The sequence below is a fragment of the Gekko japonicus genome, unplaced genomic scaffold (genome assembly GCF_001447785.1).
Source record: "Gekko japonicus isolate JY-2015 unplaced genomic scaffold, Gekko_japonicus_V1.1 scaffold825, whole genome shotgun sequence".
Lineage (NCBI taxonomy): Eukaryota > Metazoa > Chordata > Lepidosauria > Squamata > Gekkonidae > Gekko > Gekko japonicus.
In genome coordinates, this window is record NW_015166447.1 from 212,544 (window position 1) to 232,116 (window position 19,573).

A 19,573-nucleotide genomic window follows, 5' to 3' on the forward strand; every position below is an offset into this window, starting at 1 on the left:
GGAGACAGGAGGAAGCAAAGGTGTGAGGAACAGGATAACCATTCCGCAAGTTTCTTGCGGGTCTCCACTTGTGCTTATCTAATTCCCTCTTGAAGCTGTCCATGCTTGTAGCTGCCACCACCTCCTGTGGCAGTGAATTCCATGTGTCAATCACTCTTTGGGTGAAGAAGTACTTCCTTTTATCTGTTCTAGCACGACTGCTCAGCAATTTCATTGAGTGCCCACGAGTTCTTGTATTGTGAGAAAGAAAGAAAAGTACTTCTTTCTCAACCTGCTCTATCCCATGCATTATCTTATAAACCTCAATCATGTCACCCCTCAGCCGTCGTTTCTCCAAGCTAAAGAGCCCCAAGCATTTTAACCATTCTGCATAGGGAAAGTGTTCCAACCCTTTGATCATTCTCGTTGCCCTTTTCTGCACTTTTTCCAATGCTATAATATCCTTTTTGACGTGTGGTGACCAGAACTGTACATAGTACTCCAAATGAGGTTGTACCATTGTTTTATATAGGGGCATTATGATACTGGCTGATTTGTTATCAATTCCCTTCCTAATAATCCCCAGCATAGCGTTGGCCTTTTTATTGCAGTTGTGCACTGTCTCAACATTTTCATTGAGTTATCTACTACGACTCCAAGATCTCTCTCTTGGTCAGTCTCTGCCAGTTTGGACCCCATCGATGAGTATTTATAGTTAGGATTTTTGGCTCCAATGTGCGTCACTTTGCACTTGGCCGTGTTGAACCCCATTTGCCACTTTGACGTCCACTCGCCCATCCTCGACAGATCCCTTTGGAGTGCCTCACAATCCTCCCTGGCTTTCGCCACCCTGAACAACTTCGTGTCATCTGCAAATTTAGCCACTTCACTGCTTACTCCGAACTCCAAATCATTAACAAACAAGTTAAAAAGCATCGGACCGAGTAGTGATCCCTGTGGTACCCCACTGCTTACCACCCTCCACTGAGAAAATTGCCCATTTATACTCACTCTCTGTTTCCTATTAATTAGCCAGTTTTTGATCCACAAGAGGACTTGTCCTTTTATCCCGTGACTATTGAACTTACTTAGAAGCCTTTGATGAGGAACTTTATCAAAAGCTTTCTGGAAGTCAAGGTAAACAACATCTATTAGTTCCCCTTGTCCGCATGTTTGTTCACTCCCTCAAAAAACTCTAACAGGTTAGTGAGACAAGATCTTCCCTTACAGAACCCATGCTGAGTCTGCCTCAATAGTTTTTGTCCTTCAATGTACCTACTAATTCTTTCCTTAATAACAGTTTCCACCAACTTACCCGGTATCGGTCAGACTGACTGGCCTGTAATTTCCCAGATCTCCTCTGGAACCCTTTTAAAAGATGGGAGTGACATTAGCTACCTTCCAGTCCTCAGAAATGGAGGCAGATTTTAATGAAAGATTACATATTTTTGTCAGGAGATCTACATTTAAAGATTTACATCCTACCCCTCTCATTCTAGTGGTTTGCCAGCCTTAGTTAAGTTCACAATTAACACAAAGCAATACAATAGTAATTAAAAAGCATCAGTTTCTCAGTCATGGACAGCAGTTAAAACAGTTCATTAAGAGCAGCATTCCATATGCATGGAAATAATCAGCCAAATGCCTGGGAGTGCCTAAAACTAAGAAATTCAAATGCCAGGAGAATAGGTGTGGGGAAGAAGAAATCCGATCCCATGTAACCACCCATTTTACCTTTGAATCGGGGCACTGGAAGAAGGCTGCTGCTGAAGATTTGAATGCCTAACCTCGACCAGGGCCAGATTTGAATGCCTAACCTCGACCAGGGCTAGGGCCTTTTCTGCCCTGGTCCCGGCCTGGTGTAACATGCTCCCGTTGGAGATTAGGGCCCTGCAGGACCTATTACAGTACCACAGAGACTGTAAAATGAAGCTTTTGAGAGTCAGTGTTCCCATCATCAGACGCTCAACTCTTGATATGTTTTATGTTAAAACCTAATAAAATATTATGGTTAAAAAAAAATCAGACGCTCAACTCTGCTACTGGATGTGAATCTGTTTTATTGCAGACTTACATGGCTACCCTCTGAAATTAACACTAAGGTGGACATGATACGGCAGAAAATGCCCAAGAGCAGGCTGTAGCTGCTTGTGTGTGTATGTGTGTGTGTGTGTGGGGGGGGGGGGGATCAGCAAATCTTAATTGGCCGAAGAATTTCTTTTCCTCTTCAGTGGCACCTCTGGATTCCACAGGACAAAAAGTATACAGAGGCTTCTATGGCAGCAGGTGCTCCCTTAAGAAGGAGAAGCATTTTAGCCAAAATAAATAGCACAGCCATACTTAAGATACAGACTGACACTTGTTGAAGTCAAGCCAGATTTACTGTCACATTGAGAGCCCACTTTAGAGCCCACATCATTAGATGCACAATGAGACTTTGTGTGACAAAGAATCTTTTAGTTTTCAAGATGCCGCAAGACTCCTTTTTACTGTAACCAACCAACCTACCAGGGCTGCTCCTTGAGTCTAATCCAATAAAAAAATTCAGGTCTGTGCATTAGCTGTGGAGCAAGAAATGAAAACCCAGCCAAGCAGAGCCATAACTGGCAACTCAATGGGAAATATTCTCAACATAGTTTTAAAGAGACTGCTTAGAAATTGTGCAAAAGAGTGAGAATTTGCAATATGCTGGTCACCCTATAATGTCATTCATTGACTTTTTAGTTTCTACTACTAATAAGAGAAAGCCAGGAAGGGTGGGGGAAGGGAGGCACAAAGTCCTAATTTGGCTGGATGATTATTTTTTTTTTAGCTGTAGTTGGTAAACTTTCTGTCTAACCTTTTTTCCCTGGGGAAAAAGTGTTTTCCAATTAAAACCTTTGCTTCCTGACAAGAAATATTGTTGCGCAAACAAACAGGGGGCTATCTGCAATCCTAGGTGGGTCTACTCAGAAGTAAGTCCAGTGTCATTCAATAGCGCTTACTCTCAAGAAAGTTTCATTAGGATTGCAATCGAAAGCAATCTTATGCACTCTTACATAGAAACAAACACCATTGAATATATTGAGGCTTACTTCTGGGTAGAAGCAGATTATGATTGTGCAGTAAATATTGTTAATTTCAGCATCACTGGAGAGTCATGGGACTTCCAGGGCATCTCCTTCTAAGTTTCCAATATTGCCAACATACTGCAGTGCTATTTTGGTGAGAGAATTCTGGAACCTTAAGAGCAATAGAAAATAGTGTTGATTTTTTAATTTCCCCAGAGTTATTCTTTCTAATTTCTGTAACTATTTCTTTTTCCTTCCAAGTCTGCCATTGTTTTCCAAGGAAACAGGAGGGATTGTTAATGCATATTTTTTGCTTTTATCCTTGGAATGTGTCAGCTTCTTAGCTTTTCAGCCTCAGGCTAGGGATGAAGAAAGCCAGAGCACAAGCACCGGACCCTGTAATTGTTTCGTAACACTGAGATGGTGCACAGGAGGACCAGATAATGTTAGGAAGCCACAGGTCCTGTGCTATGCTAATCTAACAGATGTAGTGATGTCCACTGCATCAGATAACTTTAACAGGAGAGTAAGCAACATTGCAGAGGATAGGTCTACGATGACTCTTACGCCTCTAACTACTAACTGGTGGGGGACAAAGAGTGTGGGATGGTTGCAGTTTTTGTGCCATACTCAGGGCTATTTTTGGGCAGGAACGCACAGGAACGGAGTTCCGGCTGGCCCCCAAGTTGGCCACGCCCAGCAGGAACTCATTAGCATAATAGGCCACACCCAATAGCAGAAACTCATTAGGATTGGCTACATTAGGGGGGTGGCCTAACATGCAAAAGAGTTCCTGCTACCAAAAAAGCCCTTGGTTTTGACAACAAACAAGGTAAACAGAATAAGAAGCAAAAGGTGGGTGTGGCTGGATGTCGACACTTCTGGTAAGATGGGGGTGCAGCCTAATATGCTAATGAGCTGTGCTCCCACGGGTGTGGCTCGATACGCTAATGAGTTTCTGTTGTTGGGTGTGGCCTGTTATGCTAATGAGTTCCTGCTGGGCTTTTTCTACAAAAAAAGCCCTGGCCATACTTATGAGCTTTTCAGAAACATTTAGCTGGCCAACAGTGAAGTGGGGTTTGGGCTGGATAAACCCTTGATCTAGTCCAGCAGGGGCCTGTCTTGTTCCTGTTGTTCTGTTTTGGTGCCATGAATGGGCTGTAAACCTCAGCACAGCGTGAGTTCCCTCCCTGCCCTTTTCCTTCCTCCATCAATTGTTCAAGTATCTTGGCTATCTCAGCAATTGCACTAATCCATTTTGATTATTGTTAAGACTGCTGCACATGTGATATGGTGGGAAGTGCATTTCTACTAGCATGCTTGCAGATAATGGGAACCAATCTTGGTTCTGGGGTGCATGTATTCATGTGATGCACATGAGAAAAAGAATGCATTTTCCGTACGTATGCATGCATTGCATGTTTAGATTACATGTACACTTTCATTGTACACTTTAAAAATGAATGTGTGCAGCCATTATTATTATCTATGGGCATTGTTATTACCTATGGCAGTACTTGTCTCCCCTCCATCACCTGTGACTCTTTTCAGGGAATCAGTCTGGGCTCCAGAGTGGTTTTTTTTTGTGATTGTGTGTGGTGTGCCTGGAAGTCATGGTGACCTCTGGTGACCCCTAGTGGGGTTTGGACATTTCAGAGAGGTGGTTTACTATTGCCTGCCAAATACTTGCGTCGGCCCTGCTTCACTTCCAAGATCTGATGAGATTAAGCTTGCCTGGACTATTTGGATGTTCTTATTGATTTAAATGTTAGAATCCCCTTCCCATTGCAATTAATGGCAAATGGGCTGGTAGATCAAGATTGCACCTTAAATTTAACTGGATAAAACTGAATTTGTATCTCCAAACCTGTTAGATCTGCGGTGTTAATATATGTTCATTTTACCAGATGTCCCTCCAGATATGGTTCTGAAGCAATTTGGAGAATACTTCTTTGAATTCTGCAAGCGGTCAGGTTATGATCATATGCTGCGAACACTGGGAGGAAATCTCTATGAATTCATAGAAAACCTTGATGCCCTGCACAGCTATCTGAGTCTTTCCTACCAGGCAAGTGAATATAAGTTCTCTTAAACCAACAGAAATGTTTGCATACTGGATCCAAACAAGTAACACATGCTATCATGCTAGTTTCTTCAGACTCGTATGTTGCCTTCTTTTTTTTTTTTTTTTTTTTTTTAATCCCCCGAAGGGAATTTAGGAGATTAGTTAGTCCATTTTGTTGTATATCTAATTTCTTCTCAGTGTGCACATAGACTTCTTCCAGCTCATCCATAAGTCTTTTTAGTTCATAAGTGCTATTTGGCAACTCTTAGCCGCAAGTCATATGCTTCTCTGGCCGTGCCTCCTTCTGCTCCAAGTAGGTCTCTGTCCGTCTCTTCCAGGTCAGCTGCCTGGCCTCCTCCGTCTTGCTGCTCTTCCTCTTTCTGTCCGAAGAATTGCTTCAACCATTCTTCTGCTTTTAACACCGAGTCGATTTTTTCTCTTTTGTCTCTATATTTGAATTGGACCCCTTCTGGAAAAAGCCAGGAGTATTGAATTTGGTTGATCTGAAGTGTTGAGATGAGTTCTTTGTACGCTTTTCTTTTCTGTCGAACCTCAAATGGAACGTCCTTAAGGACCCTGATACTTGCTGATCCCATTTGCAGGGGTTTGTCTGCTGTTGCTTTGAGAATATCATCTCTTGTCTGTCGTCGGAGAAATTTGACCACGATCTCGCCCGGCAGTTTGTTTTGCTTAATATATTTAGAGTAAGAACGATATGTCACTTCTATCTCTGCATGCGCTTCAGCCGTTGCAATGCCGAGCGATAGAGCGATTAGCTCAGCTGCCACATCTTTCAAAATTTCTCCTGTCGTCTCAGCCACCCCTTGGAATCTAAGGGTTTTATTCGCTTTGTCCATTTGTAGGTTCAATAGCTTCCTTTCGTGTAGATCCTGCTTTTGTTCCATCAGACCAACTCTTTTCTTCAGCTTTTTAGCATCATGTGTGGTCTCTTTAAGTTTTTCATCAGTTTGGATCGATTTTTTCACAAGCTCGGTGATCTGCTGTTGCTGTTTTGCCATGCTCTGGTTTGAGGCAGCAATCAATTGGTTAAGGCCATCGAGTCTTTCATGAATGGGCCGAAGCAGCTCTGTTAGTGTGGAGAAAACATCTCCTTCCTCCACTCTCGGACTTTGAGAACCACGCCCCCCTCTTACTCCTCTCCCTCGGACCCCGGCCATTTTCCGCTTTGTTTATACTAAAGAGTGCTTTTTCACACTTCTTCAGCAAGTGCTGGTTTATCCGCAAAAAACAGCTAAGTCTCTGGCACGCTTGAGTGATTAATTGTCTTCTCCCCCTCCCCGTCTCTTTAAATCACAGTTCGGTTTGTTTACGTCTGGGATTCCTCCCGACGCCGCTGAGGGTGGGGGGGGGATCGGAACTCACTTTTAAAGCTTCTTCGCTCGTCTCATTCTCCAGTTCCTTGACAGTCTGATCACAGACTCCTTTTAATCATGCTTCATTCGCTGACCCGCTTGCTTGTCCCGATCGGCATTCAGCTATGCTCGGTAAAAACCGAGCCTCTCAGGGGGTGGACCGAATGGGGCAGGGAGGAGCGCCTCAATTCCCCGGCTTCAAGCCGTGGAAGAGGTCGCACCTCAAGCGCCCCCGGCTTGGAGCCCCACACTGAGGCTCACCTGGGGGTGCCACTTGAGGTGACACCCCTCCAGCACCCCTGGAGCGCGGAATGCCTCCCCCGTTCAGGAGAGAGCCTCCGCCATCGCTGAAGCCATAGACCGGAAGTGCCCAGACTTGTATGTTGCCTTCTGTGTGGGTTTGAAATAATTGGCCATTGAAGTTCGTTTCACTCTCTGTTGGATTTGAAGCCAGCTGTGGTTGGTTCCACATGGAGGTTTTACTCCATGCTCCCACCAACTGCAGTGGATTGGGAGGGGGCTTCTATTCAACACTGTTGTACAGCTCTAGTTGTTGGAAGGACTGTACGCTGTCTCTTTGTACCAAGCACACCAGTACTCCAAAGAGGACATCAGAGCAAGTAAGGTGGATAGGTCATTTCCCTCTGTCTCTGTCCTCTTGTATGTCCTATTCCTGTCTTTACCCAGTTTGCTGCTCTCAGGGACTCCTTTTCTTCTGGTTAACTCCTTATCTTACCATTTCTTTGTCTAATCTCCATGATGGCAAGGTGTGCTCCATATCCTTCCCCTTGACTCTCCTGCTCAACTTGCTCAATTTGAATCAGGGAAGCTATTAACTAATCTATCGCATTTTGGTTGGCCTTACGATTGCTTTGCTACCTCAATGTATTTCTTAACATTTTTAATGTACTTTTATTTTTGACATGCCAATAAAGGTTGTCTGTCTGTCTGTCTGTCTGTCTGTCTTTCTGTCTGTCTGTCTCTCTGTCTGTCTGGACTCTCCTGCTCCTGTCTTTAATCAGATTGCTCCTCCCAGTGACTTCCTTCCTTCTGGTTAACTCCTTATCTGTCAGTGCTGCCATTTTATCTTTCATTTGCCCTCATTCTCGCCTATAGCAGCATTATGCTATAGTGATATAACTGCTACTGTTGTTATTGGGGTTTTTTAAAAAAAGAAACCTACAAAAAGCACTTTTTTGGGGGGGGATAAAGCTAGGTGCAGGGAAAAATGGAGGAAAGAAGAGTGTTCGGGAGGGTTGCCAACTGTGGGTTGGGGAATCCCTGGAGGTTTGGGGGAGGAGCCTGGGGACAGTAGAGCTTGAGAGTAGAGGGAACTCAGCAGGGATGTGGTGGCATAACTCTGATATGATGCCATGGCTCCAAAACATCCATTTTCTGCAGGGAACTGATTTCTGTAGTGATGAGCAAGATAGCAATTCTTATATTTCAGGTAAATGCCAAGGTAGCCAGGCTAATGCCACCTTAAAGAGCAAATCTCTATTATCATATTATAGTGTGTAAGCAAGTAGATGTAAGGGGAACCTTGTTTTTTTCAGCACCAAGGCCTAGCAAGCACATGATAGACAAAGGATGTGGTAATAGTGGGTTGGAAAGTCCCAAGCGCTAAAAAGTGCTATATGTCTGCTTGTATGTCTGTTTGGTAAAGATATTCCTTATAAGGAATAAAGGGAACAAAGGACTTATGTCATACCAGATCTCTGAGCATGCCTAAGAGTTGTTGACAGCAATTTTCTTCACTGTTTAAGAAGTGCCTATTGAGACAACTGCTTTGGACTTCTTGGCTCTTTCTCTGCCAAGATCCTCTTTACCGCAATAAAGATCTGTCTGTTCTGGAATCTCCCTTTGATGTCCTTTATTGGGCATGGGCACACCAGGCAACAAGCCTATTTGGGTGGTAGTAGTCTGGGGGTCAATTGTAATTCCGGGAGAACTCCAGACCACACGTAGAGGTTGGCAACCATAGTGTGGAAGCTCTGTTGTCACTGCAATTGCCTCTGCATTCAATGGAGAGGCAATCTGTGACTTCTTACCAAAACAAATTGTCCTCCCTAAAAACCTGTTAAGATATGTAAAATACAAATTAATTTAATAAAATTTAAATCAATTAGCAATTTGTGTTTTGTAAAATAACTGATCAAATGATACCTTCAGTTATGACATGGGGAGTATTTGTTGTAAGCATTTGGAAAATTGTTGATGTTCCCCTGTTGAACTGAGGCCCTGGATACGGGCCAGAAAATGCGGGGGGGGGGGGGGGGGGGGGGTGTTTGGCAAATTAGGCTGGGCGAGTGGGGGGGAGGAACTCAAAAGAAACTGTTCTTTTAACCATTACATTGCCACCTCAAAGCAGGAGTCAATGGTCTGCAACAGGGATAACCCCAACTTAACCACAGGAGCAGAACGGGCTGAGGATGTGATGAAGAAAATATGTAGGTGAAATCCAAACGAAAACCACGCTTCCTTTTTTAAAAAGGGGGGGAAGGGGGAAAACAGGAGGCAATGTATGCACTATGGTTACTCCCCTTAGTGGTGCATCACAACGCAACCACGCATGCATTTTTTTAAAAAAGGGGAGAGGAAAAAACAAGGGGGAGGAGCGGCAACACAGAAGGAAAGTCAGAAAAATATAGCATATGCAAAAATCAAGATCCGACACAGAACGACCACAAAAGGCGGAGAGTTAACTGCTGTGCAGAACTCGTGCATTACATCTGGACCTAATGCTCCGTGTGACTGCAGCCTGAGATAAGTTTTTATGCTATTCTGCTTTTCTTCCTCTTACTGATAATTTTAGCTATGTCCAAACTGGAGCCCAAAGTGGCCCTGTCCTGCTGACAGTAAAGTTCTTATTGCTTTGCTCTGAACATCTGTGAGCCCCTTGTGCTCAGGGTAGCTCACACATGCACTTGCTCTGGCCATACCTGGATATATTATCAGGTGAAGAAAGACCCTCTTGGGAACTGCCACATTAAGGAAAACGGCTGCTGAGTATATCTATGTAATATTTATGTGCCACTCACTCTCTGATTGGCAGAGAATCATTTTACAAGCACAATCAGAAAGGATTGCATGGAGGAACAAAGCCACACAAGCGCATGTGTGAATGAACTGACCCCCAAATAGCTGATATTTCTAAAAGAGTATCTGAGTCTTCCTGTTAAATAAGACTGCTGTTTAGCATAATGTCAAGACCAGACAAGACTCAGTTGCTGTGCCTAAATCCAGACTTGCAAAGCGTGGTCTCCAGGTCAGGGTCCTCAAGGTCTGCAGCTAGAAACTGGAACCTGAAGAAATGCACTGCACTGTTGACCAAGCAGAGGCAGAAGATCAAGCTCACACCAATTCTGGCCAGTCTAAAGACTTAATACTGCCTTCCTATCAGTGGGACTGGTATTGCACATTGCTGTTGCCTTCTGTGCCTGTAGAGGGGTGTGAGACCTCAGCATGTATAGTCTTCAGTCACTCACCAACATGGGTCTCAGCCTCTTGAGGTTTGTGGCTTAAGCTCCGGAAGAGAGAATGGAAAAGTAGCTATGGTCTCATGTTTCCATATTACTGTCAGAGAGAAGCTCATAGAGACCCTTGTGTATAGTCAGCAGCTCAAATTTGTGCCCTGAAGAAATGACACACACTGCATCAATCTGAATGTTGAAGGAATTTTGCAGGGGTGAGGCTCAGAGATCACAGGGGAAAATATCTCTGGCGTGTGGGTTGGAAATACATTTTGCTGTATTACCCAACTCACTCACAAACAGGGTCTGTAACCAGCACCACCTATTATTTATATGCTCATGTACTTGGACACAGCCTGTGCGGCCCATAAAACATCAACTGACAAATAACATGAAAGTGTGGAATAGCTCTCACTTTCACAACTTTAGGAGACCCTTTTATTTTCTTCATTTGTTAAAACTGTGAGCATAATATTTTGTACACTTCATGTGAATTCTGTACAGACCCACAGCCCAGTTTAAAGGGAGTTTAATTGGACTTGCAGACTTCCAGTTGGCTCTGCCTGCTTTTGAGCAATGAACTTTCAAATATGGGGTGTTCAGTATTAACATATTGTGTGTGTTTTCAGGAAATGAACGCTCCTTCATTTAGGGTAGAAAAGAATGAAGATGGGTCAATGCATTTGCATTATTACTCAGACAGAAGAGGCCTCTGCCATATTGTTCCAGGTAGGTTGTTTACTTAATGGAAATGTTTGAACGGTGCAGTTTTTAGTTATCAGATCAGTAGCTACTGAAGGTCCAGTGTCTAACACGTTTTCATTTTACCAAAGTTCTTCATTTACTTTAAGAGTCATGGGCTCAGCAGAATTTAGCAATTAATCTAAAGATCAAACTATGTGTTACATTTTTCTGTGCTCATTTTTAAGACTCCCTTCCTTTCCTCTATTGTCTGGGGCTGCTTTTCGAAGGGGGAGAATGGTGTGGGGAGAAAAAGACCTCTTTAACCATGTTCTCCTTTCCCATATTTCCTCTGAAAAATGTCACCCTGAACTGCTTTTATCCCATCTGGGGAAAATTCAAGGGGACCCATATTATTTTCCCTGCGGGGGTACAAGCAGCTCAGAGGTATTTTGGGGTGTGTGTGAGAAAATGCCAGGGAATGAAAGGATTAAAAAAGCCCCTATGATGGCTTGTTCGGTTTTGTGAGGCAGATTTTCCTGCCAAAAAACCCCTGCTAAAACACTATTCCTCACTCTGTGACTGAGAAGCCCCCCTGTGGCATGTGTTAATAAATTATTTATAAAGTTCTGCGTATCCCACATTGTGATAGTTAAGTTACCAGTTTGGTGTAGTGGTTAGGTGTGCGGACTCTGGGAGAACAAGGTTTGATTCCCCACTCCTCCACTTGGAGCTGCTGGATGACCTTGGGCAAGACATAGTTCTGACAAGAGCTGTCCTTGAAAGGGCAGTTCTTGAAAGAGCTTTCTCAGCCCCACCTACCTCACAGGGTGTCTGTTGTGGGGAAGAGAAGGGAAAGGAGTTTGTAAGCTGCTCTGAGACTCCAACTGAAGGGTGGGGTATAAATCTAATCTCCTCCTCCTCCTCCTCCTCCTCCTTCTTCTTGGGTTTTTGCCCAGGCCAGAGATTTATTGTAGAAAAGCAGGAGCCTAATTTTTATGTCCTTTGTAAATCGCACTTGACATGAAGTAAAGTTCAAACAAGAATGATTATTTTATTAAACAGGCACAGTTGGATTAGGAACAGGCAGGCAACGAGAAAACTGAGGTAAATTTTGTAGTATTTACAGTTGATAACATTTTGCACTGGCAACAGAGTATTATTGAAGTTTATTTTCTTAGACACTCCGTTGTTCACAGTGAGAGGTTTGTTTGTCTCAGAGATTTTGTAACAGCAACAATATGTCTTTATTCATATAACTTAGTTTCCTGGAGGCTAGTACTTTCTTCCTGTACTTAATTCCCTCCCTGGTGGGATTATAGACCTCCTTTTGACTCTAGAGAAGTCTAGAGGAGTCTAAGACCATTCACTTTCTCACACCAACCAGGGGTCCCTTCTGAATTGAACCCACTGAATAACTGGGGGGGGGGGGGGGCCCCACAGCAGCCTGTCAGTCAAACTGTGTTTCACCGTGAGGCATTAACCCTTAATCTCCCAGCTCTCTGCAATTGATGCACTAAGCATCCTGGTTTTGGAAATCAGTTCATCACAGCCCCTCACAATTCTCTTCCTTGAAAAACCAAACCCAGCTAATGCACTTGGAAAAGAAAAGGCTTTTTAAAATGAATGTAGAAGAAAACATAAATAGCTTGGCTCTGACTGATTTATGGCTGAAACAGTTGTTCTTGTGGTTGCTGCTGTCATGAGCTCCACACTCCCATCAGGGAACACTAGTAATGTGGAAAAGAAGCATGAAGACTCACAGTGTAGCAGCTTGCAATCTACATGCACAGCAATGCTGCATCTTGGTGAGGAAGGTGAGCCCAACTCACAGGGTGACTATGTTCCGTAATACCCCTGTGACAAATGTAACATCAGACAGTCTACAAAGCTCTTCAAGAGGCATTTCAGCCCTATACGAGTTAGGGACAATAGCACTGCATCATCAGCATAAAGGAGTAAAGGGATGGGGATCGAGCCAAGTTTAGGACTGTGACCATTGATCGGATCTAAGGTAGGTGCCAAATCATTTATAAATAGGTTGAATAAAAAAGGCGCTAGGAGGCAGCCCTGTTTGATGCCTATATTAATTGGAATTTTGTCAGTTAGGTCACCAACGTTATTAAGCCTAACTTGGCAGGTCATATTACAATGAAGCTTCATTATTAAATGTAAAAGCCTCGGTTCCCTCCCCATCAACTTTCCTCTCATAGACAGTGTAACATCAGATAGGTGAGATGGAACTAAGTGGTGATTGTGTCAGTGCTCTGACACTTTACAGCCTAGTGATAAGATTGTAGCTCATTAACTCCTGGAATGCATTTGAAATATGGGCCCCACTGAGCTGCAAACTCACCATTTGGCCACAGTATATCAACTTGCTTACACCAGCCATCTCCACTTCATTCATTACCTCACTTGTAATAAATGACCTGGTTTAAGTTCTGTTTGCAATCCTAAAGGTTTCTTCATACAGTCATGGTGCCTAAAGGGAACCTCCACATTCAGAGGCAGTCAGCCTTTGAATCCTAGTGCCAGGAGGCAACAGCAGGGGAAGGCCTCGGCCCTTATGGCCTGTTGTTGGCTCTTCAAGGGAACTGGTTGGCCACTGTGTGAGACAGGATGCTGGACTAGTTGGACCACTGGTCTGATCCAGCAGAGTTCTTCTTATGTTCTTATGTACAGTCTAGGAATACTAGAAAGGCATGAAGTGTTGTTCCTGACAGCCCAGAGTGCTCCTGCCAGTCAGAGAAGTCAGTACTGACCTTGATAGTTGAATGGTCTGACTCTCTATAAGGCGTATTTATGTGTAAAGTATAAGCGATTGCAGCAGACTTCTCTAATATTGTCAGAACTGTGGCAGCATCATTGAAGCAGAATCCTTAGGATTCTAAACAGCCAGAAGAGGACTCCCCCACATGTGGTCACTCATGGTCACAATGCTGTATTGGGGATCTGGGAATAGTTTATCCAGTATCTAATTTAGCCTTAATAACAGTAGCAGAAGGGTGGGACTGATGTAGATCAGGGCTGCAGCACTGGGGGAAGGGTTTTAAATAATTCCTATGAACTATTTCCCTAATCACAACTCTACTTCCCCCAGAACAGTTAATCCCTTTCTCAGGGCCACCCTCCAGTTCATATAGCCCCCTCCCCCAGCAACTGCTTTTTTAGTTTCATTTCAACATGGGGGGGGGCAATCATGAATCCCAGATGTCATGTGTTGGCTGAACCCAGGAACTAACTCCACATTCTTTATCTTGTAAAGCTCTTCCTGTCATCTTTCCAGGCTTCATGTTGATGGAAGCCTTCCATGAATTTTCATGCCTCATCAGACCTAGTTGATGCTCTGCACCTGCAGAGATGAGATGTCATTCTCTGCTGTTGGTTCAAGTGAAAGACTGCCTAGGTGTCATCAGACCTGATTTGGGGGGGGGGGAAGGAAACCTCTTTAATTCCCTTGTTCATCTTTTGCTGGTCTCTGCCAGTTTACTTGCTTTGAGACTGGTCTCTCAGCCCTGGGAAATAAGAGTCTAAACTGTATTCCTAGTTAAATGCTTAGAAGGGAACAAACAGTCCTTCTTATCAAAATCCATTGCTTTGCTTTCGCTGATAAGTCACAAACAAACATCACAAACTCACTTGGTCTTCAAAAATTCAGATTTATTTATTTTTCATTACTCATTTATTTTTCATTACTCTTTGTACCAGAAAAATAAACATTCTCTGTAATGGGGAAATGACTACAGCATGCAAAAGTCTAGGGCAGTGATTTGCTTCCTGATGTGCTAATTTGTAGTTTGTAGGGAGTTTTTATGAATATGTGATCACAGCTGTGGTATAGCCCATTCTACCATCATCTCATTTGGCTATTATGTATAGACCAGGTTTCACAGAGATAGACTCACCCTGTTAATATATACATTTTTAAAAGACACTTTGACATCGCAGGGTGAAGACAATGGCTCGGATCCAGTGGAGCCTTTCTCAGCTCCCACTCCCACTTAAGCCCAAAATGTTGTTCCTGTGGGTTCAGTCCTTCCATCCACATAAATGCTCCTTTGGATTCAAGCCAATGGCAAGCTTTCATGGAAAAGGTCTTCACTAAAGATGACTTACTCAGGCATACTTCTGAAGGGACCCATGCTTCTGTGTTTGTGCCTTAAAGGACCAGAGCATTATGTATGGATTCTGCCATTTAATAGATGTGCATTTTTTAGGGATGACAATTTAGGGACTGTACAATATTTGGATTCTTCTTTTGTTCCAGGAATCATTGGTGCAGCTGCCTTGGATTTTTTCAACATTGAGATTTCCATGGAAATAGTAAATCAAACAGAAGAAGAAGAAAGAACAGGGAAAAAAGAACACATTGTATTCCTCGTAACACAAAAGCCCATATTTTCATACAAGAGGAGAAATAAATTTGCTTCCTCTTCACATTACCTTTCAAGTTTTGGAAAGCAGTCCGAAAAGCAGCTTGATAAAGAGGTACTGTGTTAATTTTTTAAAATGAAGAGTTCAGCACAGAAAGCATATTATGTAAAACCAAGACAGTTCTATCTGCCCCAGAACAGAAAGGCCTACTAAAATTTCATTGCTCACTCACCTTGTCAATTAACAGAAGGTGTTATTTGTTTGTTTACTTTATTTATAGCCCACCTTTCTTCTCAATGGGGATTCAAAGCTGTTTACGTTGTTCTCCTCTCCTCCATTTTATCCTCACAACAGCCCTTTGAGGTAAATTCCTCTGAGCATGTGTGACTAGCCCTAGGTCACGCAGTGAGTTTCCATGGCCGAGGCAGAGTGGTGCTTCTGCATGGTACCATGGTGCATTTGTGTATGCTCCAGTTTTTCCCAGGCTTTTCCGCAATCTTTGCTAAATCTACTTTACCAGGACATTTTTTGAAAGACTGCAGCAAAGCCAGGATGCATACTATGTGGACGGGAAAATCCAGATCCTTTCCAGTCCTGCCCACATCGGCACCATTTCCCCTGCCTCGGTCCCCCCATAGCAGCCATTCCCTCCACCATGGCACCAGAGACTCCCCCCCCCCCTTTAAAAAAATCAGGAAGATTCAAATCCAGTAGTACCTTAGTAGCCAACAAGATTTTTGGGGTAAGAGCTTTCATGACTCAAAGCTCCCTTTGTCAGATACATGATGAAGGGAGTTTGATTCGCGAAGGTTTATACCCCGAAAACCTTGTCGGCCTCTAAGGTACACGGGACTCAAATCTAGCTGTTCTACTTCAGACCAACACAGCTACCCTCTGAAACAATCTTTTTTTTTTTAATCAATAGTTAAGATTCCACTACAGCAGACTGGAACAGGGAAAGTGTGGGGAACCCCACCATGTGGAATCTCAGTTGCCACTGCACTTCATTGGCAGCTGCAGTGGCCGCAAAAAAACAGAGACTAGTCATTGTGTGGCAGACTCCAGAGTCTTAGGTCAAGAGTTTTGATAGAGGCAGCTAAAAAGAATCCCTGACTGAGTAGCCAAACTCAGTAACCTGGATGACTTGGCAGAATCTCTCAGGTGTCCATAAACTAGTCAGGTATAGAGAACATCAGATGGATTATGGCAATATTAAGGAAAGGCAGAGAGTGCTCTCCTTGGAAGTTACTCTGGAACCCTCTTCCCCTGAGACTCCAGAGCCTTAGCAACTACTAGCTTATGGCTGCTGCCACACACACTAAGTAATCCACTTTCAATCCACTTTCAGTGCACTTTCAAAGTGGATTTTGCCAGTTCACACAGTAAAACTCCACTTTGAAAGTGCACTGAAAGTGGATTGAAAGTGGATTACTTAGCGTGTGTGGCAGCAGCCTATGCTGGTTAGTGAAACAGGCTTTAGCTTTTTCAGCGGTCTGAGTTCTCCAAGCAGACAAGTTCCTAGGCTGGACAGAATCTGGCACCATCCAACAGAGAAGGTATCACATTTCCTCTCCCAGGTGAATGATTCCTCAAGGCTCTGGCTCTGTTGCCCAACTGAATCAGGGTGGGAAACACCCCTACTTTGCACCCAGTGAACCACCAAACTCATGCTTTGCATTCCCATTTGTGCTATTTATTTTTGCGTTTAGAGAATGTAGATGCCCTCTTTCCAGAGGCCTGCTCAGGGGGGCTCTTCTTGTTTTTATGATATTGATATTCTTTTGACTTCAAAAGAATATCACAGTATCATAAAAACAAGAAGATCAATATAAAAAACAAGTCATTAAAACTAAGATGGAACGGCACAGCTTAAACACCAATGTGCAAACTGTGTCCCATCAGCCTTGACGGGTTTCTCTCTGAAAATATTGTTAGAGTACTGCACTAGAAGGCATTCTTAAAAAGCCACAACAATAACAAACCTCAGTCTAACAGAACAAAGTTTGGGTCCAGTGGTACCTTTAAAACCAACAACGTTTAATTCAAAGTATAACCTTTTATGTGCAAGCATACTTCTTCAGATATACCTCAGTCTATTACACATAAAGAAATTGTGGCAGTTTTAAAGCAAAACGACAAGAGCCAGCCTGGGATTTCAGTGCCCCAGCCCAACTATGACACTGACACCCCCATTCAAAAGAGAGAATGAACTTTTAATTCAAAATGTAATGATAAAAATGCACAGGCTTTTCAAAAGCCCTCCATGTTCCACCATGACAGCTACAGAAGACTAGTGTCAACAGGTATGGAGATTCTAGAATCAAGTTAATGCCACACTTCCCTTCAAACTAGCTGAGATGGCTCTCCTAGCCTCTTGGAGAAACTGCAGGAGAAAATCAATAATTTTAAGTGAAGAGTCCCTGACCTGCAAGATTATTTCTAGAAATCTGGATCTATGCATACCCTAGGACAGGGGTCCGCAACCTTTTTAAGCCTGTGGGCATCTTTGGAATTCTGAAACACTGTGGTGGGCACGGCCACAAAATGTTACATAGTAAATATCCTTGTGGTGTGGTGGCAGCTGCTGCCAAAGCAATATTTTTTAAAGTTTGCACAGCCAATCAAATCTCTAATGGCCAATCCGATGCCTTGCGGGTCAAAAGACCCACCTGTCCCTGCCCACTTTCTAAAAAACACTTGATAGGCACCAGAAGAGGTGTTGGTGGGCACCATTATACCCATGGGCACCATGTTGGGGAGCCTTCATGGGCAACTGGAGCCCATGGAAAATTTCCATTGATAGAAGGGATATCCCCTTCAGTGGAGCACAATGTCCTCACTCCACTCCCACTAGCAGTCCTGGAACAGCTGAAGGTGGGAGTTGGTAAACATCATTGCCATTTCAGTGAGTGGACATCTCCCTTTAGATCCAAACCATAGGTTACCAAAATGTTGGAATAAATGTCCAGTGTATTCCTAAGCATCATTGCCATTTCAGTGAGTGGACATCTCCCTTTAGATCCAAACCATAGGTTACCAAAATGTTGGAATAAATGTCCAGTGTATTCCTAAGCATGAAGTCTTGGAAGTAAGTTCTCTGAGCTCAGGTGGGCTTGCCTTTGAGTAACTGCAATTAGAATCATAGCTTTGAAGTGTAGTGGAAAGAATTGAAAACATTTGTGCCTTTCATCATTACTATTATATTTATTTCTATGGGGCAACTCCTGTGCTTAGTATATTTCTCATTGTTAAATATTAAACATTTTAGTGACTGTGTTGGGTTTATTCTACAGGACCTGGAAAGAACCATGAATAAGATCAGAGACAAGAACAGTCTAGCTTCTACTTGCCCCGTCAAGAAAAGTCACTGGGAAACAATCAGAGGAATTGTGACAATAGGGAAAGGTAAAAAGCAATTTGATTCAATATAAATAAATATATAAAAGTATGTGGCACCCATTTTTGTGATGGCATTTAAAATCCTTTCCTTTTCTAGAAGAAGCTACCATTTCACATTGTAGTTAAATCACAAGGTATGGTATTATTTAGTGGCTAAGCACTAAATGTTTATGCTGCATAGTTAATAATCTCAAACTGTTGCCTTCAGAATGGTCCCTTGAATCCCAAATGGTTCATCACCACCAACTACAGAAGGTTCTGTGGATATTTGCCTTCCATTGCACTGGTGTAATCTGAGTCTCGGAGGCTGCGATCATATGCACAGTTAGACCCAACATAGGTGTGAATGCTGGGCAGATTTAAAGGGTGCAATCAGACAACAACATCTGGGAAGCACCCCACAGCCATCGGCAACCCATTCTGCTCTCCCACAGATGAGGAGTTAAAAGACACCGGGGAAAACCCAGTAGTAAACGGGTTGCGATGGGCCATGGATGGACTTTCCAGTGTCTGATCACTCCAGCGCGCTCTCATGGCATCGGAATGGTCTGATCAGGCCATCCCGACTCTGTGCCATTGTCCCCCCCCCCTTTCGCAGTAGGTGCACCATCGCAAACTCCATAGGGAGCCCTCAGTGTGGAGGTGCGATTCATCAATCCCTCGGTTAAACGCTTGGGGGGAAAATGGCACAACCCCCCCCGACTCACCCGCAGTTGCATCTGATCACGCACTGACAGACTGTACCCGCAGCTTCAAAGGGAGGTGTGATCGTGCAACTGCGGGTCAAATTCCTCCGGAGGAAATAGCCTTGCTCCTCCCCCTCCATTTTTTCTGGCACGTGTGACCGCAACTGGAGATGGCAGACAGGTTCCTTTAGACTATTTTCAGTCAGTACTGACAGGAAAGGTGGTGGTGGTGTGGGCCCTCATCACCTTGGAGACCCATTTTGCTGGGCAAACCATTTAATTTGCTTTCATATTATATTTGGGGGAGTTAAAAGACACCGGGGAAAACCCAGTAGTAAACGGGTTGCGATGGGCCATGGATGGACTTTCCAGTGTCTGATCACTCCAGCGCGCTCTCATGGCATCGGAATGGTCTGATCAGGCCATCCCGACTCTGTGCCATTGTCCCCCCCCCCTTTCGCAGTAGGTGCACCATCGCAAACTCCATAGG

At 43.7% G+C, this 19,573-nt stretch overlaps 1 protein-coding gene across 1 annotated transcript in view; it reads left to right on the plus strand.

The window, feature by feature from the left end:
• LOC107111079 (guanylate cyclase soluble subunit beta-2-like) overlaps positions 1-19,573 on the plus strand; it is a 60,140-nt gene that overhangs the window by 15,170 nt on the left and 25,397 nt on the right. Inside the window, exons 4-7 of the mRNA XM_015411997.1 lie at positions 4,937-5,097; positions 10,570-10,669; positions 14,892-15,112; positions 18,292-18,403. Coding sequence (XP_015267483.1) covers positions 4,937-5,097; positions 10,570-10,669; positions 14,892-15,112; positions 18,292-18,403 — 594 coding nt within the window. The remainder of the gene's footprint in view (positions 1-4,936; positions 5,098-10,569; positions 10,670-14,891; positions 15,113-18,291; positions 18,404-19,573) is intronic.